General features: G+C 48.3%; 1 protein-coding gene across 2 annotated transcripts in view; it reads right to left on the bottom strand.

Moving 5' to 3' along the window:
- Positions 1-17988, bottom strand: part of PXDN (peroxidasin) — a 64373-nt gene extending 46385 nt beyond the window's left edge. For both annotated transcript variants that reach the window (XM_078614342.1, XM_078614334.1), the window contains exons 1-2: positions 17726-17988; positions 6309-6380 (exon numbers count right to left, since the gene is read on the bottom strand). In XM_078614342.1, coding sequence (XP_078470468.1) covers positions 6309-6380; positions 17726-17940 — 287 coding nt within the window. In that variant the 5' untranslated portion in view covers positions 17941-17988. The remainder of the gene's footprint in view (positions 1-6308; positions 6381-17725) is intronic.
- Between the last annotated feature and the right edge of the window lie 369 nt (positions 17989-18357).

Genomic DNA, 18357 nt, shown 5'->3' on the forward strand with positions numbered 1-18357 from the left:
TCGATTTTACATATTAAACTTTTCCATAAAAGCTACAATTTCAGAGTTTTTCCTCATGTATTTATATAAAAAGCCGCACAAGGAAGCATATTTTCCACTTAAGAAACATTTTTTTTCTCCATCGTCGTTGCTGATCTTTGCGACATCTGGACGTTAAGACAGGCGGCCACGAAGAGGATCGCTTACAGAAGCCGGCAGCGTTGGCGAGGCCTTCCTCGTGTAAGATCCTCGAAGGTAAAGGTGCAACCCCGCAAGTTCACGCCACTGCTGCCGGAAGGGCCTCCACTAAAGAGAGCCCGAGAGAACCCCTCTGGCGGGTGTTTCTTGACCTACTCTTTCAGACTGACCAGACTTCTTGGAGTAGATGGGTGTACCCACAAAAGTAACCCACCACACGTGACATGCCCGTCAGTGGGTCTACTCATTTATACTGCTGGGAATTAAGAAAATTGCACGATCGGTTGAATTGCCGCTTGGGTCGCAAGCTCACTGCGCTCATCGTTACACCACGGAGGCATCCGTGCCTGGCAGCTAAACGTCAAAAGCAGAGCCGCGGTGTCTTGCCAGGAACGAAATGCACCGGGGAAATTCAACATTGTTCCGTGACGGACGTTAAGAGCGGTGGCGTCTCTGAACGCGTTTCTATGACCCGCCTCCTCCAGCGGGTTTCAGTGCGTGGCTGGCGTATTCCGCGACGATTCGAAACGGTATATCTCTGTTTTTTTTGTAAATTATTTTACGTGTGCTCAAATCGCCAACGTCATCCAGGTCGTCATTGAATCTGTGCAGCAGGCGGGGAGAATGAAAGTGACAAAGGGATCTGCATTGCTCATCTCATCGCTCGCTATTACTCCAAACGGGTATTCGGCATGTCACTGGGAAAACAACAAAAACCTTACGGCGGCGGTTTGGTTCCCCGGCTTGGCCAATGCAAAGTCTCTATACAGTGGTTGCTGCTCTCGGACTGGGAAACGAATCTCCTCTAAACACATTCCTGCGGAGGGAGCTGGTAGGAACGTTGGGTTGCTCGGTCAATGGCCAGGGTCAACGGCGGCGTGGTGTATTCCGCAAATATGCCCGACTGTGAGGGCGGGCTCAAGCCGGCGTGAGTAGGTTAAACGTTGAGTTTTATAAGGGCAACACGGGGTGACCAGCCCCTCTCCACCCAGCCCCACTCTCCCCACCCAGCCCCTCCCCACCCAGCCCCTCCCCACCCAGCCCCTTCCTCCCGACCCAGCCCCTCCCTGCACGACGGACACAATAATCCCCCGTGAACTGGTGTAACCAGGAGGTTCCTACCAGTACGAATCTCATCTAAATATCCTGCAGCGTTACCAACTGCTTTCTGTTGCGCGCGCCCACTGCCACTGGGCGCCTCTGACCTACTTCGATTGTTGTTATTACGCTTGGCAGGAGTACAACCCAAATTGCGCCACGAGCAATTAGTGAGAAGGTTTTTTTTTTGTTGCACATTTACGAACTTCTATCACGTCAAAGGACCCACGTTCTTTTTGGTTCACGAATATAAAGTCGTCGTAGTAGAAACCTGTCGTGGTGTTGCTGTGGTGTAATGGTTAGCGCACTCGACTTTCAATCCAAAGATCGTCCGACATGGCAGGAAAGGGAAACTGAGCAAAAGAGTGACGATTACTCGTATTAACGGTGAAATGGAAAAGCTGCAGCCCTGCAATTGCTTGCTCACACCACTTCTGGCGGAAGCGCCTCCAAAAGGCGCGAACTCTATCGAGGGGTATTTGGCCTACTCTTTCAAGTTGACTGGACACGTTTGGAGAAGGTGGGAGCACCCACCTCTTTACCCCACCGATCCCGATGTGCCGATCGACTAACACTTCTACCCATTTGCACTGCAGAGTGGACAGACGCGGATCGAGATTTGAGAGGCATGCCGGCGGCCTTCTGCGTTGCAGGTCCAGTTTGCGAACCGTTGCACCAGCGCGGCTCCAGCTATCCGTGCGTATGACGTCGGACCAGACAATACCGTGAATCCGAAACGCACGTTCGGTGGAAACGCACGTGCGGTGGAAACACTCGCACCGTGAAATTTTGTGCATCGCTTAAATGCGGAGATATAGGTAAATTTTTTTCCCCTTCGAGCAACAGCGAAGGATATTTCAGGTATTCACGCGAGACGAATCGTCCGACTTATCTGTAATTGAAAAGATTACATAAGGCGGGCACAGTAATCACATACAGCAAATGGGCCGGTTTCTGTGCGATAGCAGGGCCGAGCATTAAATACCAAGCATACGCCCCCGAATGATGAGAAATGCCTGCAGTTAAAGTTCCTAAATCACCATTCCAAGAGCAAATGCTTTCAACAGCTGCTTCTTATCACCGCGATGAGTGACAATGCGGGAAAGATTCAAATTACGAAAGGCTCAGCCCAGCGAGTTGGTAGGACAATGCTATTTCAGAGAGCCCGCATTCCATCTTGTGAGCCGGGGGTCCCGATCTGCCAACACGCACAATGCACTGGGAAACAACGGTCAGCAGAGCCTTGTCTGAACATCCGCAGCTGCGGCCATCGCTTTATCTCCATTGCGATAAGGTCCTCCACAAAGCCCATCGTTCACGTAAGCATATTTTTCGAAAGGGGCTCTGTTCGATAAAATTAATTTCCCTTTCCACCACTTTCGCTCGACGATGGTGTGAAACGATACAATGGAACGGGCAAGGCATTGCACGATTTAATATCCTCAAGCCATTCTATCCACGTAGCGCGTTATGAGATTGGTCGTGGCCCCCTCCTCGCATAAACACGCAAGATGTAATTTAACAACCAGCTGGGGTCAATATCAGTTGCCAGCGTACATTCAATAAATACAGCGCGCAGCGGGTATATTTCACAGACGGCAGGAAGCACAGACACAACAGCAACATCGCGAGCGTTCGCTACAAGCTCCATAAATTAGGCGGCGGAACATTTATTTTACGAACTTAGCAGTGTGCGTGTGTGAATGTTTTACAGGTGCTTATGCATCTTTGCAAACAAATAATATACAAACAAGCAGGCAAGCGGGCAAATACAAATTGTAAATCTGGAACGCGTACGGCGCAGTAGCTCGTGACAGAAAGCACTAATCCACTGCTTCGGAAGTAATGACTGTCGATTGGTGTGCTTTTTATCGCAGAGAAGTTTGTTTCACAGCAATCCAGAGGCTTGATTAGCTCTCCCGTGGGCGCGCGGCACAAATTCCTTAAATCACGAACCCAGCGGGTGTCAACGGGTGCAGCACAACTACTCAATCGGCTTGTCGTGGGGTAAACAGTGGGTACGCGAGACATCTGGCTAGAGAATTGACCGTGTAATTACTACCCGCTGTCCGCTTCACGGTGAACGTCAAAGATCCCCAGATGGCATCATTCGAGAAGGGAAGGCCACAGCCAAAATGACCGGCAAGTTGACTCGATTAGGATTGCATGCGGTAGCGGACCCACCCGGTGTGAAAAATAGCGCCTTCATAAAGATTGCGCAAATATCACACGTACTAACTTACGTAGAAATTATTATGGTGGCAACGTGCGGGGGAGAGAAACGTGCACTAATGTATCTAACGTGAAACCAATCTGAAAAGCGTAGACATATGAGCCGTTATGTAGACACACTGCGTGCACCCTGGAATTGTCCATTTCCCTTAAAGACAGCGATAGCACAAACAAACATGCGAGTATGCAAGCGGAACAAGCATTTGTTTATACTGTGAATGTGTTTTTCAGATACAAAGAATTAGTATTTTTAGGGTAACGGGTCCCACGGCAGGAGTTTAGGAAATCCTCTGGACACTGGCTCAGTGGAACGGAATGTGCAGGCACAGCGCTTTCTGCAAGTCACACTTCACCTGCAGCACACGATCTGCAGGACGCAAACTTTCCCCACGCGTTTTCGCGTCGTACCGCGTGCACGACGTTCGACGTTTCGCTCCACGTGCTGGGAGCTTTCTGAAAGTTCTCGAACTGCACGCAGAGGCTCACAGCACGCGCAGCAAAAACGTCGGACACCAATGCTGAGCAAACGCGCACCGCACAATGCGTTCGTTGCTTTCCGATAGGCCGGGAAGAATTCAGTTCCAGAGCCAATTCGCGTTTCACTCGCTTCCCGTGCTCCTTGGCAAGTGAGTCAGGGCGGGCGAACGCACGCGGCAGGCCGGTGCCCCATACGTGCGCACGCACGCATGCGGAGGCCTCCTCTGTAGTAAACGCGCACGTCGAGCGCACGTCGAGCGCACGTCGAGCGTGCGTGCGTGCGGAGACCTCCAATGCGTTTTTGGGTTGCCCCCGCACGTCTCGTTTGAAGCAAGTTCCCGAAGAAGCCCCCCGGCCCGTGGAATGGAACGTTGGACGTCAGTGCCGAACGAAACGCGGTGCCGCCCCAAAACACGCGGGGACGACCCCGGAACCCTCACGCGGTGGCACGACGGGGCCCTAACGGTGGGACGTGAAGCATCGGAGCGCTCGCATATTTGAGGGCGTATTCGGCACCTCTGATCAGCACGGTCGCCTACGTACGGTGCGAAAGAAGTTCGATAATACATACGTACGTGTACGTACTGCTCCGGACTGTTACGCGATCGTGACCTGTGTTCTCTCTCGGATGTCTGCGTTGTGTTTTTTGTTGTTCTTGAATAATAATTCGTAATCGTAATGACGTGGCGCGACCGTCACTCGGGACACGGGCGGCAACGGACGCATCAACGGCCACGCGCGTCGCGAGAACGCGCGGGACGCCGGCACCAACGAAGCCGATTTATAACCGCACTGCCGCCGTGTTTTGTGGGAGCCAGTGCCACTGCTCTCACTGCAGAGAGCGGCCACCGGATTCCAGAAGCGATTCTCAAAGTGTAGCCTTTGTATGAATAAAAAAAAACGCAACAGTAATTCAGGAGATGCCACAAAAGATGAGAAGGGAGGTTGTGTATTTTATTACGTCTAAAAATGTTTTACAAGCCTTTAACCAGATGCTCTCACGTACTTAATTCTTATATAAATGGATTCATGAAACACAAGGCATTATTTTCCACAGATGCGTTGGCTGGCAAATGCCAGACGTGTATATCTTTTTTTACGCAAACTTTTATCCCAATTTTCATATTGAGGATTGTATGCTTTAGCTCAAGCATGTGCGCAAGAATATCGAAATAAATCAACGTAACTAACTTCAACCACATTTTTCTACTCACGTGTTTTACTTTAAGGTTCAGGTTAGGGTCCACATGTGTACGAGAAATCAACCATTCTGGTTTTTCAGGGCCCACCACCGCAAAGTCAACGATCCCCCGTAGAGTTCGAACAGGCTGCTACTGGGGCAAGTGCTGTTAGCGAGCAGATACTAAAGCCAACGCGGCACACAAGGTGGTAGGTGGCCAGCACCACGCCCGGCCGCCTTTGCCTCCCCAATGCCGATGTTTACACACTGCACCAGGTACTCTTTTAAGGCCAGAGCAGACTAGGGAAGGCTTAGTAGCAGTTCAGATATTTGTCGCCGATGTTGACTGTGAGCGGAAATCGAACTTGGGTCACCATATTGCACTAACCATGACACTACCGCTCCACACACCACACCAGGTGTTACCCAACACTGTAGAATAATTGACAAAGTGTATTTGTTCACATAACATGTCTGCAAAAAGGGCCGTATCAAATCTTAAGGCTCACGATATCTCTATCGAATCACCAGATGGAGAACTCGATGCTTTTGTAAATGTGACATTTTGACTTTGACTTATGAAGCAGACAACACTGCACACGCGAGATATAAACAAGGGAAGAAGCTCGACAAACGAGATGGCAAAAACGAGCCGAGAGAATAAAGTACGTGTGCATCGGGTTTCCGCCGTGGATTGTGACAATTAACGGAACAGCGGTGTACTCATTTGCCCCAGTCCCGTAGGTCACATGTCCGACCCGCCCGGCGACTGATGATGTGTAAGCTGGATACCTGACTAGGTCGGCTATCATCTGTCGGAAACAACATTTGCACCATGCCAGAGGCTGATCTAAAACTTCCCAGGAGGGGGCGGGGATGGTGGAGGGCTCGTGTCTGCGCGTAACGACCGCCCGTCTTCACCTGGACTCGTCACTGTGGACCCCGAGGTTTGCCGCGCTTGCCGACGGCACACTTTCGTCTCACTCGGCTGCATCTGAATTGCGTTGGGTTGGCCAGCCCCGGCGCAGACAAAGCAAGTCTTTTATTGACATTTTAAGTGCAATCGCTGCGAGGGATTGTGTTTTACATCGATAATGTTATTACAAGCAAGCGTGGCCACCACAATCGCATCTTTTGTACTTACAGTGTATTGAGGTTTTTTAACTTCTTGAACGCTCCTGGGGGAATTTCTCGGATTCTGTTGAACCTCAGGTCCCTGTAGGAAGAGGGGAACAAAACAATGCATGACTTGTCAGGGATGCAGGGACACAAAAAGACTCCTCGACGACAGCGAGCTCAGCGACAATGTCACAACCTCATCATCCCGGCACGTGGTTCTGGAGAGCTCCTCTTATTCGCGGTGACGTGGGGGATGGAAATCACGGATACTATTATCCGTGGGGTTATCTGTGAACTTACTCCGTTCATCCATTAAACAAATTGCGGATAACACGAGGCATTTTCCAAGTAATTCCTCTTATCTGCGAAACATTTATTTCGCAATGCGGTTTGGTAAAAAACTGCGGATAATCCCAGATAATAGGAAAAATCGTGGCAAAGACAATAGGGGTATTTTGCAGACCCTACTGCTTTTTGTAGATAATACAACCACAAAGCAGACCCCTGGCGAGTTTAAACCACAAAGAAGATCACTGCATCGTAAGATACAGCAGTGGTGGAGTCGATAGCGTGTTGCACCGTGAATCCGGCGACCTGAGTTCGAATCTGGGCCATGGCTAACATCAGTAATGAATGATGTATGAAACGGTCCTAACTGTCCCTGCCACATCACCAACCCGCATTGACCATCGTTTGATTAAGTACGGTGATTAAAAAAAAAACGCACGACCTGTACGGCGTGGGTAGGCCGTCTTCCAGCAGTGGACTGACATGAGGGGCTGTTCGTGTGCGTATTCGACCCAATGCTGCCTCCCACCCCTCTCTCCGCCTTCGCCGCACGCTGTAGATTTGTTTGAAGAGCTCCCGTCCTTGTTTTATTTCCCTGTTGCGCACGGCAGGCTGACCCCGAAAACTTAGGGCCCTCTCCCACAGCCACCCGCCCAAATGGAATTCTCTGGGGCGCACCATTAGAAGGCTCAAGCCAGTGAACCCTGGTACCACCACCGAAGCAAGTGCCCAATCACCAGACAGCACGGCCACGATGTGTGAAAAAACAAGGCAGCCTTCACTGCCCCACGATGCCATTAATCTCGCGAGCACATTGTCCGCAATGGCGGCATTTTAAAGGTCAACATTTTCACAGTATTGCGCCGATAGATGAGAAACTCTTGTTGGATTTGGGAAACGTTTTTTAATTTGTCGGCCATTTTTACAGGGTCGTGCCGCGTGCTGTTCGGCACGATGTCCGACGTTTTGCTCCACGTGCTGGAAGTTTCTCTAGAATTCTGCACTTTTATGCTCCCACATTTGCTCTCAACCCGATAGCTATACAGCGCAACTGTGAAAAATCTAGGTAGTAGTATGTTTTTATCATTTGCATATTTTTTTTACCTCGGACACCCTTACATAAGAGTAGTTCCATCTCAAGGGATATTACAGTGGATTTTTTAAAAATAAAATAGATATATATTTACATATATAATGTACAGACCTTTGTCAATCAACACCTGACCATACTTCACCACACCGGCCAGTGGTCATTGCAGGTTGCTTTCTGCAGTACTGTCTAATAATAAACATTTGTAAGGCGCATTTCACCTCGTAGCTGTCAATGCGCCCTGTGAGGAAATCAGCAAATAAACATAACCAGGGTAAATGGTCAGAATTCGGGGTAAATTCCCATTTAAAGAGGGGCGTTTTCAACAAGGACGTAAACGTCTCGAACGACTCCGAATGTCTGATTATATTACCGATGGCAAAGTGTCCCGCAGTCTGGAAGCCGCACTGATAATAGCCCGATCACCCGAGGAAATGAGCCCTGACCTCGGAGCAATTCGAAGAAGGAGATCCAAAGATCTCGGGGACACTGTTTGAGTATAAAAATGGACCAGTTCCTGTGAATATTGTGGGCCTTATCAAGTAAAATAACAAAAATATATATAGTTTCATAGTGTTCGCATTGAGAGGCGTGTAAGTCAGCAGCAGCAGGATCTTATAATCCACTCAATGAACCACAATTTCACAGTGGTTCATTCGGGAGAAATTTTGTCTTGTAATGGAATGTGCAGATTCACAGCATGTTTTATCAGCTCATTCTGCATAAAATGCACGTATTAACATCATGGGATGTGTTTTGCTTGGGGATATTACAATACCCTTAATAAAGATAACTGGGTCATACATTTTCAGTAGTGTGCTGTACACAGTAACTTAGCAAAACAGCCTTGTTTGAATTTACATTTGTTTGCCCAATTCCAATTTCTACATGGAGATCAAATGATTTTTTTTTCACTCCGTTTACACTAATATGCTGCAAGCACTATTAGCATTATCACGTGATAAACTCACATCCTGTGTTCTTTAATCTGGGGAAAAGTTGCCACATTAGCATGTAAATAAATACAAAAACTCCCCAAAGTGCCGCATTTGAATTAATAAATTCTGCATACATTTCTAACACGCCCTATACTCCACACATGGGCTACAGAAATAGATGTAATTAGAGTAATAAAAAAACATAAAGGCACAGCCCTGCAATTACTTTGTCACGCCGGAAGAGCCTCCATGAGAGGAAGCATCGAGAGACCCTCTCTAGAGGATACTTGGCCTACTCTTCACACTGGAAGAATCTTGGCAGAGGTGGAAGCACCAACCCTTTACTTCGCCACACGTGACCTACCGATCGAATGACTGTGGTCTCACCCATGGGCTCAATTGTCGCGACGGAGGAGATCGGAATCGAACCGGCGACCTCTGGATCGTGAGTCCAGCGCGCTAGCCATGACGCAATTAGGCCACGGGTTAAACACGTGTCATCCTCCTCGTAATCTTCCGGCGGCATTCTCGCGAAATTCGTTCCCAGACGGGGGTCAGCCAGCCACCACCTGGCCAGGTAGGCGCAAGGCCTCCTGGCACGACTGCCGTCTGGCGGAGAGCTGTCCACCGGTCACGAGGTGGCACTGCCAAACGCCTGAGGGGACCTTCAGCGGTAGCGAGGCGGAACGAGATGAGACCTGCGGACATTGCGCTTCCACGGGCCAATGAGCGTCCAGAGAGGGATCGTGTTTACATTTGTCCTCATCGTGCGCCCACATCTGTGGACAAAGAACTCTTCAAAAGCGGGGAGTCAGCACCACAGGGTCGCCATTCATCATGCCACGCCAGCCAGCGGCTGATAGCCTGTGACAGCTTCAGATGCTACGGTGTTCAAACAAAACACACAAAAATAGTTTACGGAGTAATAGATTTTTTTCTTGACCTTATAACAGCTTCATTAATAAAGAGGCTTGTAGCAGCTTGGCAAACCCCTTGCAGCGGTGTCAATTCGCGCTGCGTAATTCTCCCTTAACCCGACCAACCCAAGTCCACCCAGGTAAACATTTTCGTCCCAGCCCGGCCTGAATACAAATGCAAGAAAATCAATCGCTTTGATGGGATCTCAAACTGTTTTCGTGACCCCTAGGCAAATGGCTCTCCGTGTCGATAATGGTGGCTGTGAGAGATTAGAGGTGAGGGTAATTAGTGGAAGGGGTGCAGAAGATCCCACGATTGTGGCCGTTACTTGTGCATGAAAGGGCTTCACGCGTTGGCTGAGTGCCCTCGCTCAGAGGTAATCTGTTAGCGGCAGCATTGGTATCACCAATACAACGCAACGAAGAGACACGCACACAGCGGGCTGCGTGGCACACAGCTGATGGGACTCAAATTACTTTTACCAAAGAAAATGTCCAAGCAAAACTTAAAATTTTTGGATTTAAAGCTTTCGTGACTGCAGGGATTCATATTCTTGGTTCTTTCGGTAAAGTCACATAGAAGAGAAATAATAAAATAATATAAATATAAAACAATACAAATTATCACGACGTTTCGACTGCAACACAAGCAATCATCGTCAGGTGTGAAATCCACAGAAAGAAAATTTTAAAAAAAGTTTTTGAAAAAAAGTTTCTTTTCAAATTTTCTTTACTTTACCGAAAAAAAAACCAAGAATACAAAACCTTTCAGTTTGAAAAAAAGACCTCCCTCATTTTAGACTTTTAAAAAATATACAAACTACAAGACACAGCCCTTTGTCAATACCACACAGCATGTTTGGGCACGGAGATTGTTTGACTATACTTCACCACGTTAGTCAGGGCACAATGGTGAAGCGAAGAGGTGGCAGAACCGATTTAAGTGTCACTTGCTACTGAATGACATCTGGGCCATCACACTCAGATCCCCAATTCAAGAGGAGGGGGGAAAGCAGTTGGGAGTGCATTTAGAACGAGAAAGTTGTTAATCATTGCATATGACCTGTTATGACTTATGGATCAGTAACACAGGCACTGACAAACGAACAAGGTTGAAAAGTGCAGAAGGAACCATTAAGAGATGGACCCTGGGGACTACATTGGGTCATAGAAAGAGGAACGCGTGGATACGTTGTTTATTAAGGTGCGAGGCTTGAGCAGACCACGTGGCTAGAAGGGATGGTAGCCGGTGGACGAGACTGGTAATGGAATAGAAGCTAAAAGAGAGAACACACCAAAGACAATGACCACCACGGGGATGTAGCGTTGACGTGAACTCATGTTCTGGAGCAAGACGGATTGTGAAGTTGCAGGATTGTAAGAAGTGGCGACAATTGTGGGGAGGACTTCATCCAGCAGTGGCTACATCATGGCTGATCGTGGCGATAATGTACAGGTATGGTGCAATCACCCAATTGTCAATGGGTTATTCTTCTTTTGTTAACACATCAATTGCTACAATCGCATATAAACAAAGCGAAGATTATGGTCTGTGCGAATGACTTGTTAAACATCACACAAGACTGAATTCCACAAACGTCTAGACTTGAAAGAAAAGTCTACTGGCAATGAAGCTATAAACAGAATGGTTCCTAAAAGGCGATAAGGATGATCGTTCCTTGAAAAGGTCACTTTTCTATGAATGTTGGTTCGAAGAAATCCTCTGTAAATGAACCAACTGTAAGAGACCATTACTGTGGCATGTAATGGCTTGCACAACAGCATCGCATTAACCAAAACACAAGCTGTCTCCTCGCACAATAAGCAAATTCTTGGAGAGGCAAGTTTCAAAACTGGGGACTTGGCATGAAGCCAACAGATACTTCAACGGGTCTCCTGTGATTGACACAGACCCTGTGCAGAAACCTGCAGTTTCAGCGAGTATGAAAAACAATCTCTCTCTGTCACACACAAACACACGCACATGCGCCAGTGCCAAAACTGCAATTTCACAAGTCAATGCGTTACTTTGCGTTATGCTTTAAGTCCTGCGAGCATTTTAAAATAAATTCTAAAAAATGCATTAAGAAACCTCAACAACGTGCAGATTAGGCGTTACGAAGGTGGCCGAGAAATTGGCGATTGATGCAAGCGAGAACGCCGGCAGACGGTGGTGTGTACAGTAGTCATCTGGCTCAGACTAATGAAGTGGCCCTGGCTGCATGGGTGGAATGCAGACGAGTCTTTTCGCTGACCGCACCGCTGCTGGCGAGACCATTCATCAAACCACGGCTCCCAGCCGATACTTTATAAATGTACATCTCTGCAGTAATTAACAATTGCTGATATACCGCAAGAGACCTCTGCGAGTGGAGAATTACTAGAGAGAGGCTTTTGGTCAAGGCCATCTCAATCATAACAATCAGATCTCAAGGCATTGTTATGGATGGAGGCACGGCCACGCCATGCGATCCACGTGGCCACAGTTGAGCGTGCTGGTCAGTGCGAGTTGGTGAAGACGTGAGCAGGGAATGTCGGTTCTGATATCAGCTGCCACATATTGAAGCCGTGCCCAGGATATCAAACTCGGTTCGCCGGGGTTTCAAAGCGCAGTGAGCTAACCATGTTGCCACTACTCAATTCCCAACCAACAGATTAACGCGACTTTGTTTATAACAAAAAAACAATCTTCTTGTCGACCATCATTATAAGAAAACATTCATGCGGAGGGAGCTGGTAGGAACGTTGGGTTGCTCGGTCAATGGCCTGAGTCAACGGCGGCGTGATGTATTCCGCAAATATGGACGACTGCGAGTGTCGGCACAAGCCAGCGTGAGTAGGTTAAACGTTGAGTTTTATAAGGGCACCACGGGGTGACCAGCCCCTCCCCACCCCTCCCACCCCCCACCCAGCCCCACTCTCCCCACCCAGCCCCTCCCTGCACGACGAACGGACGGATACAATAATCCCCTGTGGGCTGATGTAACCAGGATGTTCCTACCAGTATTAACCATCATACGGACCGCTAGGCAAAGTACTTGTTCGCTTGGTCAGGACGCGGCGTTGTCGCTCGAGGGGACGAAGACCGTCGGTCGAGACTAACTGCGGAGTGGCAGCCAAAGGAGGGAACGCGACCGGGAGCACGTCCGCCGCGGAGATGGAGCCATCGGATCGTCTCGTGGGCATCAGCCAAATGGATTGCTGCATCCAAAGATGGCAACGTCTTGGTGAGGTCTTCATCCAGCAGTGATGACGACGACGATGAGGAATTGGTACAACCACATCATCAGTCACACGTCAGTGACGGAAAACGTGACCATTTATGTCTCTTTCTCTCCATTACGGTCTATTTTGTGAAGCACCGCACGTGCTTAGCAATCTGTTCCAATGCAATGATAAGTGTGCGCGTTTATTTAAAGCCACTCTAATTGGAGCGAGAATCGTTTCTCCAAAGGTCTATCCGCTCGTCCCGTCGTGCCCACGATTGTTGTGCCCTCCACGTGGGTGTCCACGTGCTGCCTAAAACGTTTCTATTCTTAGGTTTTTTTCGGTAAAGTCACATAGGTAAAAAATAAAAATTAATAAAAGGAAAATAAAAATAAAATAATTCTTTAATTTTTATTTTACTTTACATTTTTAAAAATTAATTTTTAAAAATTAAAATTAATAAAAGTTAAATAAAAATAAAATAATTACTTTATTTTTATTTAACTTTTATTTATTTGAATTTTTTACCTACGTGACTTTACCGAAAAAACCTAAGAATATGAATCCTTGCAGCTTCAAATCTAGAATTAAAAAGTTTCTGTCTCTCATCTCGGCGCGTCGTGCCGGTTCGACGGCGCTCCCCCTCCGAGACCCCTGCGCGTGTGAATGTACCGGGGGGGGGGGGGGAGTGTGGCGCTGGGGCTTTGCGGCACCATGAAGGGTGGTTCGGACCTCTCAGGTGCTCAGACAATGAAAGGACCGGTTCCACGGCTCCCAGATTGCGACCTGTCAGCACAACACGACTAGGGCCATCGACGTCCTTTCAAGGAAGCCGGAATGGGTCCGTGAATGGCCACCGCTGATCCGCTGCGTCAGACGTCGACCAACCAACCCCATGAAGATAAAGATTACCCATATAGCCTTAACAGACTGTAGGGGCAAGTGCTGTTAGCGAGCACCTATGAAGGCCGCAACGGTACACGAGGGGGTGGGTGGACAGCACCACGCCCGACCGCCATTGTCTCCCTTGTGGTCCTGTTTACACACCGCACCAGGTACTCATTTGATGCTGAGTCGACCTAGGGGAAGCCCAGGACCGGTTCAGATAATCGTCACCGGTGTTGGCCGTGAGTGGGAATCGAACTCGGGTCGCCGGGTTCATAGCGCAGCGCGCTAACCGCAACACTATCGCACACACACACACACCCTGCTGCACACACACCACACACACACCCTGCTGCACACACACCACACACACACCCTGCTGCACGACGCACCACACACAGCTGCAGGGTCACGAGTACTGAAGCAGGTGAGATTGTTGCGTGGTGCGCCAAAATAATTCCATGAACACCGTTCCAGACTGCCCCGGATGACGTGAAGCACGAGAAAGCGACGATGTCTCAAGTATGCAGTTTAATTGCAGGAATGTGATACAACAGTAAAGTATATGCACGCGAGGCGTGCCAAACTGCACTTGGGGCTAGTTATATTTATTATGCTGAACTATTTACAATAATGTTATGATGACTGCACCTTAGAACATTTTCTGGAAATTGTATTTAAAACAGGTCATGAATGTGGAGTTATGACCGGCTGAAGAACGAGGCAGACAGACAAATAATGCCTTTTATAGGTTAGATAATAACAGCAATCTCTTTTAAACTATAAACTTCGCAAGGCACGGCGATGATTGTGATGGACAGTCATCAAGCTGATGTGTCTGGAACAGCAAAACAGCAGAGATCGCAGCAGACTGCATCGCAAGATGACATTACCAGCACGTCGTGCACATGGGCACTGTGATGGGCACAATCTAAGAAGAGCTGGGAGTGTGGAATGAAATGTTTAATACGGGCAGCAAGAGAAGGCAACGGATAACATCCTGACGAAGGCTCTATGTCTGCTGAACTTGGTTTTGCACCAATTCGTAGCCAACCGAACGTCAACCAACCGTGCTCTCGGACAGAGGATGGCTGTAAATGTAGGACGTATTTAAGTGGCACACAAATAGACAATTACCACATTCCGAGGATTACAAGATGCACCTTTCCCCCCTGTATTTTGAAGCAAACGTTAGGGTGCGTTTTATAACCCGATAACTGGGTGTGTATGTGTGTATGTGCAAGACCAGATGTGTATAACTTTATTGTGTGTGTGCAAGACCAGATGTGTCTAAATTTAGTGTGTGTGTAATACCAGATTTGTATAACTTTATTGTCTGTGCAAGACAAGATTTGTATAACTTTATTGTGTGTGTGTGTGCAAGACCAGATTTGTATAACTTTATTGTGTGTGTGGAAGACCAGATTTGTAAAACTTTTGTTGTGTGTGTGTGCAAGACCAGATTTGTATAACTTTATTGTGTGTGCAAGACCAGATTTGTATAACTTTGTTGTGTGTGTGTGTGCAAGACCAGATTTGTATAACTTTATTGTGTGTGTGGAAGACCAGATTTGTATAACTTTATTAACGCCGAGCACAGGTCAGGGGTGCGTCTTACTTTCCGGAGAATAGTATAATCTGGGGATTACGGTAACCTAATAATTTATTTACTAAAGTCTTTAAAGAAGCCGCCCGATTCTACTGCATGTTTACACTGGAGTGTGTTGTCGTGAACGGACGTGCCGTGTTTACTATTTATGTTGTTTGCCATTGATGTGTGCGTTCTGTGATGCCTGCCTCGAGTCTGATTGTTTACTTTGGTCACCGTTGGAAGTGATTCATAAATCATCGCTCTTGCCGTCATTAATAATTCCGCTGACACGTACAAAACCACTGCACGAGAGGACCTCGCAAACGCGTTGCAACATCACGGAGCAGATCAGAAGTCGGAACACAAGTTGCGTGTTTTGATGGCATACTCATCACATCGGGTTATTGCATCGTTAACTTTCATTGGCAATTAAAAGTTATTCGTGCCACTCAGGTCTTGACAGCTTGGATGGTACCAACGTGTAAAGTAGTCGTCGTTTTTTGTGCGTGCTTACGACTCAGGATGCCTCTGCGTGTGTGTACAGCACACCAGCCAGGCGTGCGTTTGGCTGCCTTGACTCAATTGGCAAGAGAGATGGCAAGAGAGTGATATGTGGTGACAGGGCAGACATACCTCGCAGACACTGGGAGATAGAGAAACGGTACTCGAGGAATGGTTCTGTGGCTTTGGGCCAAGTCGACCCGAATCCAGACACGGCTAGGGTTAGGTCTGACACTTGCCCCAGGCGACTGCATTGGGCGTAACCAGACTACCCCGTGCCTTGGAGAGCCCTGCACGAAATAGGGAAAAGACTCCTAATTTTTTCTGTGTGTTTATCTTCGTCTTCCAAAAGTGTTGGCAATGTCTACGAAGCAAACTCCACGAGGGGCACGCCACGTGCGTGTGCCTGCACGCCACTTGGCTGGATGTGTTGCGAGGCCTGTCGAGGCAGTCAGGAGGCTGTGGTTCACGAATTGTTTAAATAATATTGAAGCTTATAAATGTGGATTTTTTTAAAATGTAGATCACTCTATCGTGGCTCGTGGGCCATGCGTCATATCAGACGATGTCTTGGGGTGGTCTCTATCCAGCAGTGGATTGATCATGGCTGATAGTGGTGATGATTAAGCTTTCTAGGGGAATGTTAAAGGTCACACAGTATTTCTAGATTTGAAGCTTTCGTGACTGCAAGGATTCATATTCTTAGGTTTTTTTCGGTAAAGTCACGTAGGTAAAATTTTTTTAATTAATAAAAGTAAATTAAACTTTTTTTTTTTACCTACGTCACAAAATATGCAATGTTTAAGTTTACCTATTGTTTTTTCTCTCTCTCCATACATTACACGTGATATACATTAAACAATAACCACATTTTATGTATGGAACAAATCGAAATCGCTTCGTATTTACCACAAAAAACGTGACGTCACAAGCAGCGACTTCCATGACGTCACGAGCCGCGGTTTTCCCTCCACAAGTGGTGTCACGAGCCATGGGGTGACTGTCACTTTCGTTAGCCGGAAGGCACGTTGAGTTATTGTAAATATAATATACGGCAACAACACCAAAAAACTGTACAATGTAACTGGCATTGACCAAACATGTCCAATGCTGGAAAATGACACTGACAATTACTCAACTGGGATAACATCGAAACATCAACGCCCTACTGTGAAAACTTGGCAAGACCCTCCTGAAAAGGAGTCTCGAGACTGTATGAAACGTCACTGACAAACAAGGATAATAAAACGTAGAAATATATAATGTAAATTATCCGAAAAACTGAGAAAAATATCTAAACATTATCTTTAGAAGCTGAAAATCCCATCCCTGCAATGCAAAGTTCATATCTGGTGTACACTGCAGTTTGTAATTGGTTCTGCCTATGCGTGGTATACAATGCACGGACACTTTATCTGCTGCCTTAGGAATTGGCAGCGAATGTGTCCGCCCATGAGCGGCACATGGTTCACACATTTCTGCTCAGGCATCAACAAATGCACGTGAGTGGGGAGAGCGTGTTAGCCAGGGCGAGGGAGTGCGCGCGAGTGAGGAGAGAAGGAGGGAGGGATGCTGAGATGGTGAAGTGGTCGAGTGAAAGGAGAGGGAGTGAGCGAGTGTGGCTGAAGTGAAAGAGTGAGGTTGGTGAGATGGGAGGAGTGTGTGTAAGGAGGGAAAGTGAGAGGTGGCGTGATGAGGGTGAGTGATGAGGGAGTGTGGATCTCAGCTGGTCCGCTGCACGAGACGCAGCTGAGTGAGTGTCTCGTGCAGTGTTGTGGAGGCAAAGTTTCTGGGGCCCTCTCTCCGGAGCGAGTTTGGGTACAGGATCGTGGTGCTGCGAACAGCAGCACGAGGTTGTGGCGAGGGGGTGAGTCAGGTGTCAGATCAAAAGGCGGTCGGTAGGTGATGTTGTTTTGGGGGGGGGAGGGTGCTGGGGGTGGGGGTGGATGAATGGCTGTATCGGGTGGGGGGTAGCAGCAGTAGGGGGCACACACACGCACGTGTGTGTGTGTGATAGACACTCACAGTATCGTCGTCTGCGGAGCCACGCGTGGGACGGTGTCGAGCATGAGATGCATGCAGCGGACCGTGGTGCGGAAACAGAGGCACCGGCTCGGACAAGCGACTCCCAGCCCTGGCAGCAGCAGCAGCAGCACGAGAAGCAGCAGCGGCGGCAGCGGCGGCATCATCGTCATCATCAGCCGGCAGCTGCGGAGTTCCGCCGGTTGCGACGCGCGCATGGCTAAGTGTGGGGGAGAGGGCAGAGGAGCCGGCGACTTAAGCCGCCTTCTCCCCCCACCCCCTCGCTCTCTCTCCCACCCCCCGCGAAGCTACGGTTGTGAGTGAGTGAAGAGTGCACGGTGGAACTGGTGGGGAGGAGGCTGGCGGTGCTGGTGGTGCTGGTGTTGGTGGCGGTGCCGTTCCGCCTACCGGGATAGTCGCCCAATCGCAAGAGAAGGGTTAAAGTTAAATATGGGAGGGGGGGGGAGAAGCAAAGTTTTCTCTCGAGTTTTTGTCTCTCTCCCTATTATGCTTGTTTAACACGCAGGGTATCGCGACCAATATTATTCATAATAAACGTCGTGTTGGGTTAGAGCGCGTCGAGAGGGCGAGATGTTAACTTCCTCGCCTGGTACGCAGGAGGTCGTGGGTTCGAT

This window comes from Lampetra planeri, chromosome 2, assembly GCF_965212315.1.
Source record: "Lampetra planeri chromosome 2, kcLamPlan1.2.h2, whole genome shotgun sequence".
Classification (NCBI taxonomy): Eukaryota; Metazoa; Chordata; class Hyperoartia; order Petromyzontiformes; family Petromyzontidae; genus Lampetra; species Lampetra planeri.